General features: G+C 39.6%; 1 protein-coding gene across 2 annotated transcripts in view; it reads right to left on the bottom strand.

The window, feature by feature from the left end:
* SHC3 (SHC adaptor protein 3) overlaps positions 1–17,116 on the bottom strand; it is a 305,086-nt gene that overhangs the window by 96,652 nt on the left and 191,318 nt on the right. For both annotated transcript variants that reach the window (XM_073021453.1, XM_007969707.3), the window contains one exon: positions 7,953–8,023. In XM_073021453.1, coding sequence (XP_072877554.1) covers positions 7,953–8,023 — 71 coding nt within the window. The remainder of the gene's footprint in view (positions 1–7,952; positions 8,024–17,116) is intronic.

The raw sequence follows: 17,116 nt of genomic DNA, 5'->3' as shown, positions 1-17,116 counted from the left end.
GCAGTGGAGCCCACATTAGGTGAGAAGCACTTTCCCTCTGCTGTGATGACAGAGACCTTCTGTATTTTGCTATCACCACCTCGAGCTAGGTAGCACCCTGGGGGTCTCCCATTTCCTCCCCACACCAAGCCCATCCTTCCTCAGGTTATCTATTCTCTCACCCACCAATCCCACCTTCCCCCACCCCATCCCACCCTTCATTTGCTATTTGAGGTAGTGAGTGCGTTATCTTTTCTATAAATCATTCATATTCAATTTTGAAAGAAGGTTTCTATGTTGTTACATATCCTTTTACTATTTGGGGAAATTCGACTAAGAGTTTCTGAAGCACAGAAAGGAGGGGCGTCACCGTGCCTGGGATGAGCACAGTCAGGTGAACGCAGGCAGTGCAGTCTTCACAGAGGCCCCACTGTCCCCACAGCTGACCCTTCTCCTTACGTGCACTTGCCCGCTGCATCCCAGCCGACTGCAACTGCCTCTCACAGACTCTACCCTTACACTCGTTTTCTTTGTACCCTGCTCAAGACCATCACACCATGGAGGTCAGGAAATGCATCTTGATGGTCTTGTAATTAGCGGGTAATTTCCATCCTCCAAATGATGCCCCTCTGTACTTGTGGGGTTTGCCAGTCCTCCTGCCTTTCTGAAGGATGCAAGCCCCCTTACTCAAGCAGCAATATAACTGCTACTCCTGACTTTAGTCTCTGGGTTCAGACTGTTCTAGCTCAAATCTTGACTTTGCCTTTTCCTAGCTATCTGGTCTTAGACAATTTGCATAAACTTTCTGATCCTGTATCCTCATCCCCCAAATACATACAATCTGCCTCCCAAGGTTACTGAGAAAAGACCACACATACCCTCATCGCTATCTGAAATTACTGTGCTGAACTATATAAAATTGCTAATATTTGGATCATTTCATCTATAAAAATGGCATGTTCACGTGGTTCACCTTGATATCCTACTTAGGTATATGTTTGTGTATTTCCTTCTCCCCACAACAGAAGGTAAGAACTTACTTAGTGTTTTATCTTCAATAGCTAAACAGTGACTAGACATGGTAAGTGCTTGCTGTTGAATGTATGAATGACACTTTAGTGCAGTGTCTGGAGCAGTGCAGTGTCCATTCTAGTGTCATCCTCATCCTCATCATTAGAATTAGTAAAGCAGGAACACAGAATGAAATACTAGATAATATGAGCTCAAGTGAAAATTAATGCCACATCACCACGTATTTTCAATAACTTCAGCTTGTTGCATCAAACCAATCTTTCTTTTCAGTTAGAGAAAACACCCTGGATTGAACTGGTTGATATTAATAATAGCAATACCAATCAGCAATTGAAATTGTTATACACAGAATTTTATCAGGAGTGAGTAGCAAAAGGAGATTCATGGTAATAACCCCGTGCAGATTTATTGAACATCTACTATGTGCCAGGTGCGGCCCCAGCACTTTCAGGTCTCATTTCTAGGTCTCTCAACAAGCCTTGAAGCGGGGGTGTCATCCCTATTCTCTGGATGAGGACCCCAGCTCTAGAGAGGTCAATCTCATTGGTGGAATGAGTGTCTCTACTGAGTGTTAGTGTGGGCTAGTACCCAGGAACCCTTTCCTCACCCCCTAGAGTAGGAAGCTTACCCTACATCAACAGGCTCTGCTCCAAGTGGTCAGGAGTTTGCTGTCCAAAGACTGGACCAGGCAGCTGTTCAGAGGCGCCTCAACCCAAAATCTGATTTAGAGAGTCAGACATGGGAGCCGAGTGCTCTGACACTGCATGGCTCCAGCTAGCGCTGTTGCCTGGCAGGCCGTGACACTCTGAGCTGCAAGCACAGTCCCGTAAATGCTGCCATGCTCCCGGGAGTGCCTGCACCTGGTCTCTGCCACTCCAGTGGTGGCTTCTCCAGCTTTCTCAGCCCACACAGGGCAGCCTACAGGAGCAGGGGACTGTCCTTCAATAGTGAGGGGAGGCAGTGGGCGAGCAGACATGCCAGCTTCCCCAGTTCCTACACACTTCCCCAAAGGGCCCAGCGCCCACAGCGGGACCCTGCTCCAAATGGTCCTGGGGGCGGTTCTCCCCTCCCACTGGCTGTGCCCACCCCTGCCACTGCTCCCTAGGTATCCTCCCAAATAGGCTCCTCGCACCAAGTCTCAGGGACTGCTGGGGGAATGCAGCTGAAGATACCTTTGGTCTAACCAAGAAAACAGCTTGTGGGGCCCTTCCCTGCACCACAACTGGATCAGACATTTCCACAGTGATGTCTGTTTAACCTCACAAATGAAAATAAACCCACTAGATGCATTATGTTTGAAGGACTGAACATGAAAATAGAGCAGAATGAGGCCTGGAGGAAGCAGAGCTCCAATCCTTGTGTTTCAGGGCTCTGCTGGTATTCTAACAGCAGGGAACCTCGAGCCTAATGGATGCAGACTGTCTCCATGGTCCTTCGCTGAGCCTGACTCAGGTGCCTACTCTTTGGCAAGCATTAGAACTGCTGCAGAGTTGGACCAGCTAAGGGACTGTCAGGAGTGACCACCTACAGTCCAGTCACCCTGATGGGCTGGCTGGAGAACTCGGCCCAAGTCGTACATCTGCCATATTGTTGGGGGAGAAATTCACTCTGGCTTAAATGTTCCCTCCCTCCTCTGGGAAATCTCCCAGGCTGGCAGCGACCCTCTTCCATGTTTCTGGGGTAGTATCCCATGCCTGCGGTGAGTTTGTGGCCCCTTGCCCTGTGACTCTGGGCTTCTTTCCTGGGTTGTGGTCCCTGAGGACTCGTAATCCCTGCGCCCCTATGTCTAATGCATTTTTGCACACAAACGCCCATGAAGGCGACACAAGGGTATGATATTATTCTAGCTGGCGTTAAAATCAGAGTAACAGTGCAGAAGTGAAGTGGAGGCATCCAGCCTGCTTTATTCCAAAGGCAGGATGCACATGCACACAGGCAAGCTGTTGTTTTCAAAAAGGACTCTAAACCAAGACAGCACCAACCCCTTCCTGCCAGGCTTCACCCCTCTGCAGGTGCAGGCTGAGAGAGCCTTGACCATGAAACATGCTTAGAATAAGCACATTTAGTAAGAGCCTGTAAGGCTAAAATCCAAAAGCTAGACATTCTGCACCACCCAAATGCACAGGGATCAGGGTTGGGGGTGGGGTAGGGTGGTGGGTAATTCACATGACTGCTCTCTGTTCTAATTCCGAGATTCAACCAGCCTCAGAGAATCTACAAAAATAGATTCACTTTCCCTTTCCCTGGCACGTTTAACTTAAACCAACATTAAAGGTGTTTATTTTGCAGTGAAAAAAGAATTCTGAAATATCATAATCAAGTACATGAACCACATAAATATTTCAGTCAATGATGAGCCAAATAGATCAAGGTAGTCCCATAAGATTATAATAGTGTATTTTTACTTTACCTTTTCTATGCTTAGATATGACAGATACACAAATACTTACCATTATGTTCCAATTGCCTACAGAATTCGGTACAGTCACATGCAGCGCAGGTTTGTAGTCTAGGAGCAACAGGCTGTGCCACAGAGCCTAGGTGTGCAGTAGGTTAGAGCATCTAGCCTAAGTGCACTCTATGATGTTCGCACAATGACAAAATTGTCTAATGACGCATCTCTCAGAACCTCTCCCTGGCCAGACATGGTGGCTCATGCCTGTAATCCCAGCACTTTGGGAGGCTGAGGCGAATGGATCACTTGAGCTCAGGAGGCCCAGCCTGGCCAACCCCACTGTACCAAAAAAAAAAAAAAATTACAAAAATTAGCTGGACATGGTGGCATGCACCTGTGGTCCCAGCTACTCAGGAGGCTGACGTGGGAGGATCACTTGAGCCTGGGAGGCAGAAGTTGCAGTCAGCCAAGATTGCACCGTTGCATTCAAGGCTGGACGACAGGAGTGAAACACTGTCTCAAAAAATATATATACATATACATATATACACACACACACACACACACCCCTATCCCTGATGCATAACTGAAGTCTAATTGAAGATTAATTGAAATCTAATCTATGGGTAAGACTTCTTATCAGATCCAAAGAAGCCCATGAGTTAAAGTCCACTTTGTTTTCTATATCATGTGCCAGTTGTAAAACTATCTTAGCATGGTTTATATAATGGATTTCCAAATATGCGACTCTTCAGAGTTACATCCCAGTGTTTGCAAAAATGAGAAAGTCACCCTAACACCAACAGAATGCCCTTCCTTAGCATAGAATAGCTACAGCCAATTCATGACCACTTAGTAGAGTTCATGGTACCCACTTTCAAAGAAGAAATTATTACCACAAAATCTGAACAAAAAAATATTCAGATCCTACTGCCCTGTATATGGGAATACACATCATTCAACTGGGCAGGTGTAATGGAATCTTCAAAGCATTCCTCAACTTCTGACATTCTCTGTGGTTCCAAGGAGGCCTGACCTTACCTGCCCTTCTTCCTCAATGTCCATCTTCCACTCCACACAGCTTCTCTCAGCCTAGGCCAGGTCCTGGGGATAGGAAATCCTCTACAAACAACACAAATATCTTGTTAGTAAATGCAGTCTGTCTTAATACTGCACAATATGCATTGTTTCCATCCCCAAATGAACTTGTGATTAAATGTCCATGCAACACAGAAATGTCTGCAGAGAGAGGTAGAGGGGTCGCAGAGGATACATGGGTGAAGGAGGTCCCTCCCTCGGGTCATGGTACCCAGTATACAGTCTGGTTGGCCCCTCCCTTTCAGGAAGTTCCACGAGGATGCACACCCAGGCTCATGCATACAGAATACATACATAGAGTTGGGATGGAATGCACATGGATAAGGATGCTCAGAGACATGATGGAGTAGAAAGATTGTGTGGCAAAAGTTTTTACCTTGGGCTTCTGTTTTCTGAGAGTATTTATAGAATGTTGGAAGCCAGAAGTGACTTGAGAACTGAGTTTTGCCAAGCCTTCCAAGCGAACTCTTAGAAGAGAAGACAGGGTGGACAGAGTTGCGAAGCTGTGCTGAGGTTTTGTCTGGCCTGCTCTCCTTCAAGGTGAAGATGAAACCCACTGTGCAGAGGGCTGGCAAGCAGACCACCACCACGCATGCCAGGTTATGATTCTCACCAACATCTTCAGGCATCTCCAGGCTCCTGCTCCCTTCTTCATCTCACCAGGGCTTGTTTGCTCTTTTGTTCAGACTCAAAGCTCTACTGAATGCTTAACACTTTCATACCAAGATCACATGGTTACTCAGCCAACTTCTAAGCAAAGTCTCTCCCATGAAACATCCAACAGAAAAATATGCAATTTCATAGCATTCAGTCCACTCATGTACTGATGGCTGATCCGCATGTTCCTTCATTTATACCTATGCCTCATTGTTTTTTTAAGATAAGCAGGCAACACTCTGAACTGCAATACACACACACTGACATCAGTGATAAATGTCTCCTCAGAACCCAGCCATACACTGAAAAAGAACCAAAATGAAATACCTTTCCAAAAGAAAGACATTTTCCTTTCACAAGTTTAATTTGGCTTTCAAACTAAGAAGATTTTATGCATATTCCTGGGGAGTTTTCAAAACACCTCAATTCTGAAGTAGAGTCCTCACATTGTTGTATACAAAGTAAAATATTGGGAGTGAAGTTCAGCTGCAGGGACAAAATTTTAAATTAAACAGATAAATAGGGACTAATTATCTGCTTATAAAATATTTTTAAATAAAAGTTGTGACTGGAGTGCCTTTGGAAACCAGTTTTCCTGGTGCCTGTATAATATAACCTAATTAGGACATTAGATTTCCCTATAAACTATAAACTTCCAAGAATTTCTTTAGTATATAAAGTAAACCATGGCAGTGGAGTTTAATCACAGGTATGTTTAACACTTAGTTACCATGGAGACCTTAAAAGCTCCACAGTGTGCTACATTTATAAGACATTGCTGTGTATTCTTCAACTGGATGCAAAGGGTTTCATTCTGAAGTTGATTTGTCAAATTGTTTCCTTTGAGTGACCTCTAGCTATTAGCTAAAGTAAGAAACATGTCAGGTGCTAAAAATGATGAAAGAGACAGAAAGCATCATGGAGACAAGCAAATGTAGCTTTCAAGAAGTCTAATAAAACCCAAGACAATTCTGGCACAACTAGAATTCAACACCAAGTTTCTTAAGTACAAGAATCATGCTTCATTTGCCCCATTATGCTGCTTCACCTTCCCAAAAATCTAAATGGAATGGGATTGAAGAAAGACATCAAAACCTCCAAACCCATCAATGTCTGTTCCAACTGCTTTTTTCTACAATGTTATTATTACTTCTGCCCATTTGGGTTGTACCCCAGAGAGTCCCAGGAGTTGTATTCTCATCAACGAGCAAACTGGAATTATTCACTTGTTCCCCCACCCCACCACTACCTCAAGGAGCAGGACTTGTTCTGTGCCCCTCAAATGCCCCTCAATCATTTATGTACACACCTTTCTCCAACACTGAGAGGCCTAGTAAAGCAGGACAGTCATATTGTCCAGTGTGTTGTGTGTGCACAATCAGTAGTAGATGCTTAATAATTACATCAGGAGAACTAAAATGGCATGAAATCACCTCAGAAATCCTAGCGTCTAGAAAGGGAACCCAGTAGGAATGGTTGACAGTTCTCTCCCAATTAACTGTCATTCCTTTAAAAACAACCACCACACAGGAGAACATGACCAATTTCACACAGTTCCCACATTCCTCCAGTCACTGGCACAGTGCTCTGCCCACCATGATGCCACTGGCATGCCTTTTCATGGGTAAGACGAATAAATGACTAAGAAAACACTCAGGCTTCTCTTTTAACCACAGTGCTCTCTATTCAAAATACCACTCCATTGTCTTTGAAATTTTCATAAACTATTTTCTACAAATATGTGGAGGTGGCTTTCTTCCTTCATGTAGATTGCTGATATTGGTACATTCATAACCTGTGTGTCTCAAGGCACTTAGGAAAGAGAAAAAAAAAAAAAAACATTAACTCTTTGACCATGAATTTCTTCAGTGAGGAGAAAGAGGTACTATTATGGTACTTACAACAGAATTGAAGTGTGTATGTTTCTCAGCAGCTAATGACTACAACCAGTTGCTTCCTGAAGCTCAATATTTAGACTTGGCTTGCTAATCCAAACGTATACAATAGAATGATTTGAATAAAGTAAATATGAGGCATTTTTCTGAGGTCACTATTTAAATTAAGCTACTGCATAAGTGCCAAAGCATCCTAAGCTCCTTGACCACAGAAATGTAGCAGTTTCACAGACTCTGTCCTAGCTTTCCAGTTCTCCTCTTCAAGCTGGCTTGAAACTGGCATTTTTCTAAAGGTGTAAGCTCTACTAGAAGCTATACTAGAGTATAAAATTTTATTTTTAAAAATGCTTAAATATTGTCCCCCAAGAAGCTTTCATTCTACTTGGTGGTGGAGAATATATAAAACCTGTTCAAAGTCACAGACACCTTAAAGAATTGGTCTGCTTACTGAATGACCTACTCCCATGGCTGTTTCTGCTTCCAATTCTATGCATCTTACTCTCTGTGTATACTGTTGGAAAGTCTTTCTTGACATCTTGATTTTCTTTTTTAAAAAGTACATGGTTCAGTACATTTTAAAATACCAATCTTGTGTTACAGTTTCACACATTAAAGAAACAAACATAAATACTCAGCTGCTCCATATGTCTGCAGCTAAATTATAAAAAGAGCGTGCAAGGGCAGAGTGTCCTTCAAGGTACTGTGGTTGAGAGATATACATCACAAACATGGACGAACAAGCCCATGTCTTGAGGTGAGAACAGTCCTGACTCACTGTCACCAGTAACCAACCCTCCAAGGGCCGGTCTTTTCCTCTAAAAATGTCTCAGCTGTTAACCTCTGAAATCCTTCCTTCTGAAGTAAAATCACAGGAGTCCATTTTCAAGAGAGCTTACCTGGTAATTTGTGTTCTTGTACTGAAGTCAAGAGACCTCATTGAGCGCAGAACTTCAATGCACCCCAAGTACTGCAAGGGGAAAAAATGTAAAGTGTGAGCCCTGAGAGCTGAGATAAAGAGACAACTCCTAACTACACAAGGGCATTTTGGGGAGCCATATATATTTCTTAAATCACATTTTAACTTTAAACTCTAGGGTGAGGCTTTGTTTTTGTTTCTATAAAAGCAATAACTCACAGCCACAAGAAAATATCGTGAGTGGTTGGATTGGCACTACACTGGATTTTTCTAAAATTAGTATTAGTATTTTCATCTTATTTGGATGTACACTTTTTAAAGCTTTTATGGAAGTATAACTTATATGCTGTGAAATCCAAGGATCTTAAATGTTTAATTCAATGATTGTTTAAACATACATTTGCCATGAAACTACCACCCAGACCTCAACATTGCATTTCTAGTCTTTTATGAGGCTTCTACAGGTTTACAATTTTTAGAGAAAGAATGAAAACATGATATGACCAACATTTTCATCAACATTAAATATCATTATCTAATAAACATATTTTGGGTTCTATGAACTATAGATTACCCTCAAAGGTGATTTACTTTGGTTTATCAGAAGCCCTCTTCTGCATGATCATAAATTTTTAGAAGCTCAGATTTATACATCTAAATGTATAGCTAAATTTTGATCAGTTTCACACATGAAAATGTACATGTGTAAGTATATGGACATAACTAAAGTTATGGATAAAGAACTAGATCCAATATTTATGTTCCAAAGCCCTTGGGGAGTTTGAAGATACAGATGTTTTAGATAAATGCCTTAGATTTAGCAGGAGGAGATTTCATGGTATGGTACAGAAAAAACTGCATTTGAATTATTTAGAAAATGTGAATTGGAGGCTGGCTTTGTCATATCTTCTTATAAAATTTTAAAAAATATCTGAGCCTGTCTGCACACCCATAAATGTGATTATTACTCCCACCATTGTACCAGTACCAATATCACTAGTCACTAAGATATGTGAAGACCACAACAAACTTTGCAGACTCAGGGGATTACCATACCTAACACCATTAGAGTTATATGACTACCACAACAAACATCATCATGGAATTACTTGCATACCTCAACCACCGTGGCTGCGTTAAGAGAATACCACTACCAAGGCAGATATTTGAATAGCACCACCACCATCACAGTTATGTGAATTCCATGACCAATGTCACAGAGAAATATGAATTAGGCTACCATCAACATTGCAGAGTTATGTGATTACAACCAACATCAAGAGTTCATGTGAATAATAGGACCAATGTCACAGAGTTATGTGAATACCACCAGCATCAAAGCCACAGAATTATCCAAATACCAGAGCCACCATTGCAGAGTTATGTGAAAACCATGACCTATGTCACAAAGTTATATGAATACCACAACTGACAACAGAGTTATCTGAATACCATGAACATCAATATCATAGAATTATGGGAATACCACCACCACCATGCTGTTCCAGAATTATGAGAATTATGAAAATACCACAAAAAAAAACAACGTGGCAGAGTTACACGAATACCACCACTATCATTGTGGAATTATGTAAATATGCCAATGCCATAGAGTTATTTGAGAACTATGAACAATTCAGAGTTATGTTAACACTATCATCACCATTACAGAGTTGTGTAAATACCTGCCCTACCATGGATGTATACAGTCAGCCCTACATGTGTGCAGGTCCCACATTCACAGATTCAACAAACTGTGGATTGAAAATAGAAAGAAAAACAATAAAAGTAATGCAAATAAACAATATAGTAACAACTATTTACACAGCCTTTATATTATATTAGGTATCATAAATAATCTAGAGAAGATTCAAAGTATAAAGGAGGCTATGCACAGGCTACATGTAAATACTATACCATATTATATAAGGGATCTGAGCATCTATGGATTTTGGTATCCTACAGGTCCTGAAACCACTCCATGGATGCTAGGGGATGAGAATATTTATATAAATAACATGACTAGAGTCACAGAATTATGCAAATACTCCATCCATTATCACAGAGTTAAGTGAAAACTATGACCAATGTTGCAGAATTATATAAATACCACCACCATTGTTGCAGAGTTATGATTTGCAACCTCATCCAACATTACACGTTTATAAGAATACCACCAGCAGTAATACTGCAGTTACGTGAATATAATCCCCACCACTATCATAAAATTAGGTGAATACCACTACCACTGATGTCGCAGCATGATGTGAATGCCACATTCAACATGACAGAGCTATGCGAATAGGCAACCAATGATACAGTTATGGGACTATCACCCACACTACCATCACAGGATTATGGGAATAGCACGACCAAGTTGCAGGGCTATTTGAATACCATGACTACCATCACAGTTATATGAATATCATGACCACCAGAGTAGAGTACCACCTGCATCAACTTCACAGAATATATGAATAACATGACTGACATCTCAGAGTTAGATGAGTATTGCCTCCTCTGTCATTGCAGAGTCATGTCAATGCCACCACTAATAACCTCACAGATTTATTAGAATGACACAGCCAACTTTGCAGAGTTATCCATATACGACCATGACCGATACCACAGAATACTGTGAATACCACCATGACCAACACCACAGAGCTACATGAATACCACCAATGAAAATGATGTAAAATTATGTGAATCCCATAACCTGCAATGGAGTTATATTGACACCATGTTCACTGTCAGAGATATTATAAATACCACAACCGCCAATGCTGCAAAATTGCATGACTATCATGGCAAATGTCGTGGGTTCATGTGAATACCACTGCCACCAATAGAGAATTATGTATATGCCATCATCAGCAATGCCACAGTGCCATGTGAATATCACCAGCAGCACCAATGCATAATTATGTTAACACCATGATCATCTCAGAGTTGCATGCACATCATTGTGAACTGCACAATGCACGTCAACCCTACTACTACCAACATTGCAGAGTCACGCAAATACCAGGACCACTTTCAAAAGATTGTGTGAACACCATGAGTAATGTCATTGAGTTATTGACCACCAGCAACAACACTGTAGTGTCACATGAACAGCAATGACAATGTCACAGATTTACCTGAATACAACCGCCACTCTTGCACTTAGAGTAACACAACCACCACAATCATCACAGAACTATGTGAATACAATGATCAGTATCACAGTTATGTGAATAGCACCATAAACATTGCAGAAATATGTAAATACTACCACCACCAACGTCACAGTGTTAGGCAAGTACCACAATTAATTTCACAATTATGTGACTATCAGCAGCAGAACCACAGCACAGTTATGTGTGTACCACCATCGATGTTGCAAAATTACATGATACTGTGGTGAAGGTTGCAATATGGGACTATTAGGACAAATTTCACAGTTATGTGAACCCCACCATCAACTCCAATATTGCAGTCATGTAAATACCACAACCATGAGTGCAGAATTACATAAACATCACCAACAACAATGTCACCATGTTATGAGACTAACACTACCACAGTGTTGCACAATCATGTCAATGCCACAGCAAATGTTGCAGAGTTATGTCAACACCATGACAAACTTTGCAGTCTGTGACCACCATCATGGTGTTATGTGAATACAACCAACATCACAGAGTGACGTGGATACACCTCCACCACTATCACAGAGTTACGTGAATACAACCACCACCACCACCACAGAATTTATGGATACTGTGGCTATTGCCACAGAGTTGTGTGGATACCACAACCAAAGCTGCAGAAATATGTGAATACCACCAACACCAACACCACAACATCAACAGACGTGAAAACTACAACTGGCATCACAGTTATGTGAACACCATAAACAATGATGCAAAACCGTTAATACCAACACTCAGAGTTATATGAATACCATGACTTCCCATGTCACAGTTATGTTAGCACCATAAACAATGATGCAAAACTATGTCAATACCAACACTCAGAATTACATGAATACTATGACTTCCATGTCGCAGTTATGTGAATACTGTGAACAGTATCACTGAATTATGTAAATACCACCACCAACATCACAGAATTATGTGAATACCTCCATCAACGTCACAAAGTGAAATGAATACCATCAACAACATGGCAGAATTATGTGGATACCATAACAATACTGCAGTTATGTAAGTGCCACCGACACCGTAACAGAGAGATGTTTGTACCACATCCACCAGCACAGAATCATGGGAATGCCACTGTCACCACTATCACATCAATAACAATCAGCATTGCAGAGTTATATAAATATGACCATAATCAGCATCACAGATTTTTGGGATAATGCCCTGCTTCTCTGTCATAAGGTTATGTTAAGATCACAACCGAGGTTGCAGAATTATGTAAATATCACAATGTAGATATTGAAGAGTGATGTGGTTACCACCCACTAACACATAGTCACAGAATTACGTAAAGACCACCACTTCTTTTACAGAGTTATGTATAGCCTGGGCCTAATTTCTTGGAGTTATATTACCACCAGCACCACCTTTGCAGTGAATGTGAATACCAGCACCAATGTCACAGACCTGAATTGCCCTCTCAAGGATGTACAGCAATTTGTCCTCTCAGCACCCGTGCATAAGCAAGCACAGTGGTCTCTGTCCTTCCCAAGACTGCAGTGTCAATCTTTTGAATCTTTGCCAAGGATAAGCAAAAGTAACTCATTCTGTTTTAGTTTGCATTTCCCTCAAATCTAATAAGGTGATTTTTCTCACATGCTTATTAGCCATTTGCATTTCTTTTTCTGTTATTTGATTGTTCATATCTTTCTGCCCAGTTTTCAATTCAGTTATTTATGTTTTTCTTTTAGATTAATTGATGTTAACTTCTTATTCAATCATTTTTCTTTTGGTGGCATCTACATTTTATCTGACAAAAATTACTGCTTTCAGTTGTTAGAGGTATTTTGGGAAAAAAGAAAATTATGACTGTAGGTAATTACTATAATCATAGATGTTGGTTGTTTTCTAGATGGCTTCTGAGAGTCTTGTTTTGCTTAAGAAGGTCTTCCTGACCTTAAGTTCTTACTAACATTCTTTTAACCTTTATTTTAATAATATTTATCATTTATGCATTCATTTGTTTATTTAATGTTTTTCATTTAGCTTTTCAATTCACTTGAAATGCATTGGTCTACATAGGATACGGGAAGAGTTATGATATTTAGCTGCCAGATGGACTGTCACTCATGTTCATACCACTTATATAATAAGTCATCCATTTCTTCCTGAACTGACGTACCAACTTGGCAGTATATTAAATTCCTATTTCTGTATGGACTTTTACCTGAATTCTATTCTGTTTATTTGTCAACTGCTGTCCCCTGTATTTTTTTTTCTTAAGAGATTTAAAATCATTTTGTGAAGTTTCCTTACTCCTCAAAAATGATTTAGATTCTTATTGAAATGTCATATTATAGTCTATACTTTTCTTCTACAGTGTATTCCAAAGCACTTTTTTTTTTCAAGCATTGGTCACCACTGGGAGTGAGAGTTTAATTTTTTTCCATTCCATCTCTACCTTTTTTTTTTTTTTTTTTTTTGCTAACAGAGACAAAAATCTATTGACTTAGGGTAAAAAGAAAAAACTCAAGCAGTGGGCTCCCAAGATGTACAAAACTGGATTATAAAAGCTGAACAATGGAGCCCAGAAAATCTCCTAGTGCCAAAACGACTGAAACACAAATGGAAATGTAAAGTGTTAGAGTTTAGATCCATCTGCCTCATAGGAATTCCAGAAAAAGAAAATTTTAAAAAGAAGAAAAGAAATATTAAAATATCAGAAAATAAAATGTTTAGAGACAAGGGTGGTCACATTTTCATGGCTCCCAGGAGAAATGTGAAGAAAGATGCACTCATAGAACACAGTAGCCTCATTTCAGGACACACAGATAAAGAGAGAAACATTCTAAAAGTTTTCCAGGAGTAGGAAAAAAAAAAGACAGGTTACTTAAAAAGGTAGGAGGCGTGGAATAATGTTAGTGTTCTATTTCAGCACCAAATACATGAAGACAAATAACATAATCAAAAGTCTGAAGAATAGAAATATTGAGCCAAGAATCTTATATGCACCCAAACTAGCATCCCAGTAGGAGGGCAAGGCGAGGACTCAGAAAGTTAACCACCCACAGACACTCTGAAGGAATTATTCCAGAAAAACAATGAATACAAAGAAGAGGAGGATGTGGGCTGCAAGAAACAATGACGGTAAAGAAATCAGTAAAAGTTGCAGATACACCTTGTGCCTTAATAATTATTGATGCGTAATTTTAAATATGTATTTTTTACAATGATCAGAAACTAGTATCTCAGGAGATCTAAATATGGTAGGTAAGGGAATGACGGCAAGGAGAGGCAGGAGAAGAAAAGGTAAAGCATGTCAAGGGCTGTTCAGTTTTGTGGAGGTATATCCAGAACTGATTAGTTCTAGGTAGCAGTAAAAAATTATGTTTATATATGTGTGTAAAAATTTATATACCACTGTGAAAATAAGAATAGAATAAGAGACCTTCAAACTACTACAAAACAAAAGAAAAAATAGCCCAGCCAGTAAAAAGAAGGGATACAAATAGAATATGCACAGATGAAAGGCAAAGATAAAATATAAACGTCGCAATAGTTCCCAATACCTCAGTAATCACAATAACCATAAATGCATCAAACCTGTCAATTAAAAGTCAAAGCCCTTCACATTGGTTAAAAATACGTATGGGTTAAATAAAGTGATGAAAAAAAGACAAAGGAAATACTAAATACATAAAACATTCTATATCAGACAAATGCTAGCAAAAGAAAACAGGGGTTTAATGGGAAATATCTTGTTTACAATAGCAAGAAAGAAAAAACATAAAATGAACTTAATGAGAAATGTACAAAATCAAATAGAAGAAAACTTTAATGAAAGATGAATAAATAAAAGAAAACATGCTTATGTGGAAAGACATGCCATACTTGCTGGATTGGAAGATTCAATTGGAAACATGCCAATTCTTCCCCAGATTAATCTACAATTTAACTATGATAACAATTAAGTTCCAAAAGCACTTTTCCCCCAGAACTTGGGAAAATAATTCTAAAGTATATGTAATGAAAGATGATCCTTAAGAACACAAAGAAATTTCTGAAGAAGATAAAAAGGAACTTGTGAAAATAATGTGGGAACAGGTAAGTCATATAAGGAATTAGAAGACAGTCTAGGAGAAAGAGCACACAGGTTCATGGGAACCATTGAAAAAAAGATGAGCCATAAGGCGATGCTGTGATTAGCTAGTACATTAAGAAGAGAATCCATGGAGCAGCCCAGCCTAGCCCAGCGCCACTGTGCATAGTTGTGTAAGGCGTGTGTTACTGTGGTGCAGAATGGGACATTCTCCCCGCATGTCCAGCATACCCCATACACAAATATAAAGGTTAAAATGGTTAAAGAGCCAAACCTAAGAAACAAGATATAAAAGCATTATAAGAAACTAGAGAATAATATTTTTATAACAAGACCCAAAACTCAAAGGCCATAAGTGAACTCATGAAAATCAATAGTTTTTGTAAAACAAAACAAATGACATAGGTAGCATGAAAAGGCAAGTGAAAGATTGAGAAAAATGTAATAAATTGAACAAAAACTTTAATATCCAGGGTACTCAAAGAGTTTCTGTGAGTCATTAAGTCAGTCCATCAACTCCATAGAAAAAAATAGGCAAAGGGTACAAAAAGGAAATTCACAGAAGAAAGGCAATTGGCCAATATACATCTGTAAAGACTAGTAATCTGAGAAATTAAAATTAACGCTGAAAAAGATACAATTTTTCACCCAGCAGAATGGTCAAATTTGGTGAGAACACAGGAAAATGTGCCTTCTCACATATTCTTCAAGCAAATGTACTTTGATGAGGCCTTCTTGGAAGACTATTTGGAAGTATCTATGGATATACAAGAGATGCACTTGCCCTTTGACCCACTAACTTTATTTGTAGAACTCTATTCATGTGTACGTGCATAAAACTGTAAAGATATTTGTTACTTTCTTTCCTATACAGAGTGAGATTTTAGAATCTGGGCCACAATTCCGAGAGACACAATCTGGAATGCCATAACCCCAAATGCTGAAATCCCAGAAAGATCAAAATCCCAAAGATACAATTTTGGAAAAAAAATAATTATTTAAAATAAAATAAACATAACATTTATTAAAAACTAAAAATTATTTAAAATAAATTTATTTACATTTTAAAAGAGGATTTAGTTGAGAAACATAAAAACACCACTGAACACTTCATAGGCCACTAGGCCTATTGCCTATAAACTAGGCAATAATAACATACATATTTTTTGCAAGTATAAACACTTAGGTATGTTAACAACAGTTACATGGGTGTAAGTTATGGGCCTACAAATCATATTCATATTCTTAAAGCTTATATAACTGCTGTCATCTGAACTATTGTGATGGACAATCTAAGACTTTTAATGAGATCAATCAAAAACCTTGATGGGTCACTACCACATATGCAGTCACCCAAAGAACCAAGATCAAGAAAATCTTTCACCAGTGCAAATGCACATAAAGAAGGAAGTTTCAATTCTTTTTTTTTTTCTTGAGATGGAGTTTCACTCTTGTTGCCCTGGCTGGAGTGCAATGGTGCGATCTCAGCTCACCACAACCTCCGCCTCCCAGGTTCAAGCGATTCTCCTGCCTAAGGCTCCCCAGTAGCTGGGATTACAGGTAATGCGCCACCATGCCCAGCTAATTTTGTATTTTTAGTAGAGATGGGGTTTCTCCATGTTGGTCAGGCTGGTCTCAAACTCCCAACCTCAGGGGATCTGCCCACCTCGGCTTCCCAAAGTGCTGGGACTACAAGTGTAAGCCACTGCGCCGCCTGGAAGTTTCAATGTTTTTAAGTACACACACAATGCTTACACACAAAGTCAATGTCGTGATACTGCACTTGTGTAGAGTCAAATTTGCATGAAAATGCATAAAACGAATTAGAACTCTCTAAAAGTCTTTACACAATTTATACTTCCAGTATTGGAAATGATGCAAAGATGAAATGCATAG

Source organism: Chlorocebus sabaeus, chromosome 12 (assembly GCF_047675955.1).
Source record: "Chlorocebus sabaeus isolate Y175 chromosome 12, mChlSab1.0.hap1, whole genome shotgun sequence".
Lineage (NCBI taxonomy): Eukaryota > Metazoa > Chordata > Mammalia > Primates > Cercopithecidae > Chlorocebus > Chlorocebus sabaeus.
This window is presented reverse-complemented; position numbering and strand designations above follow the sequence as displayed.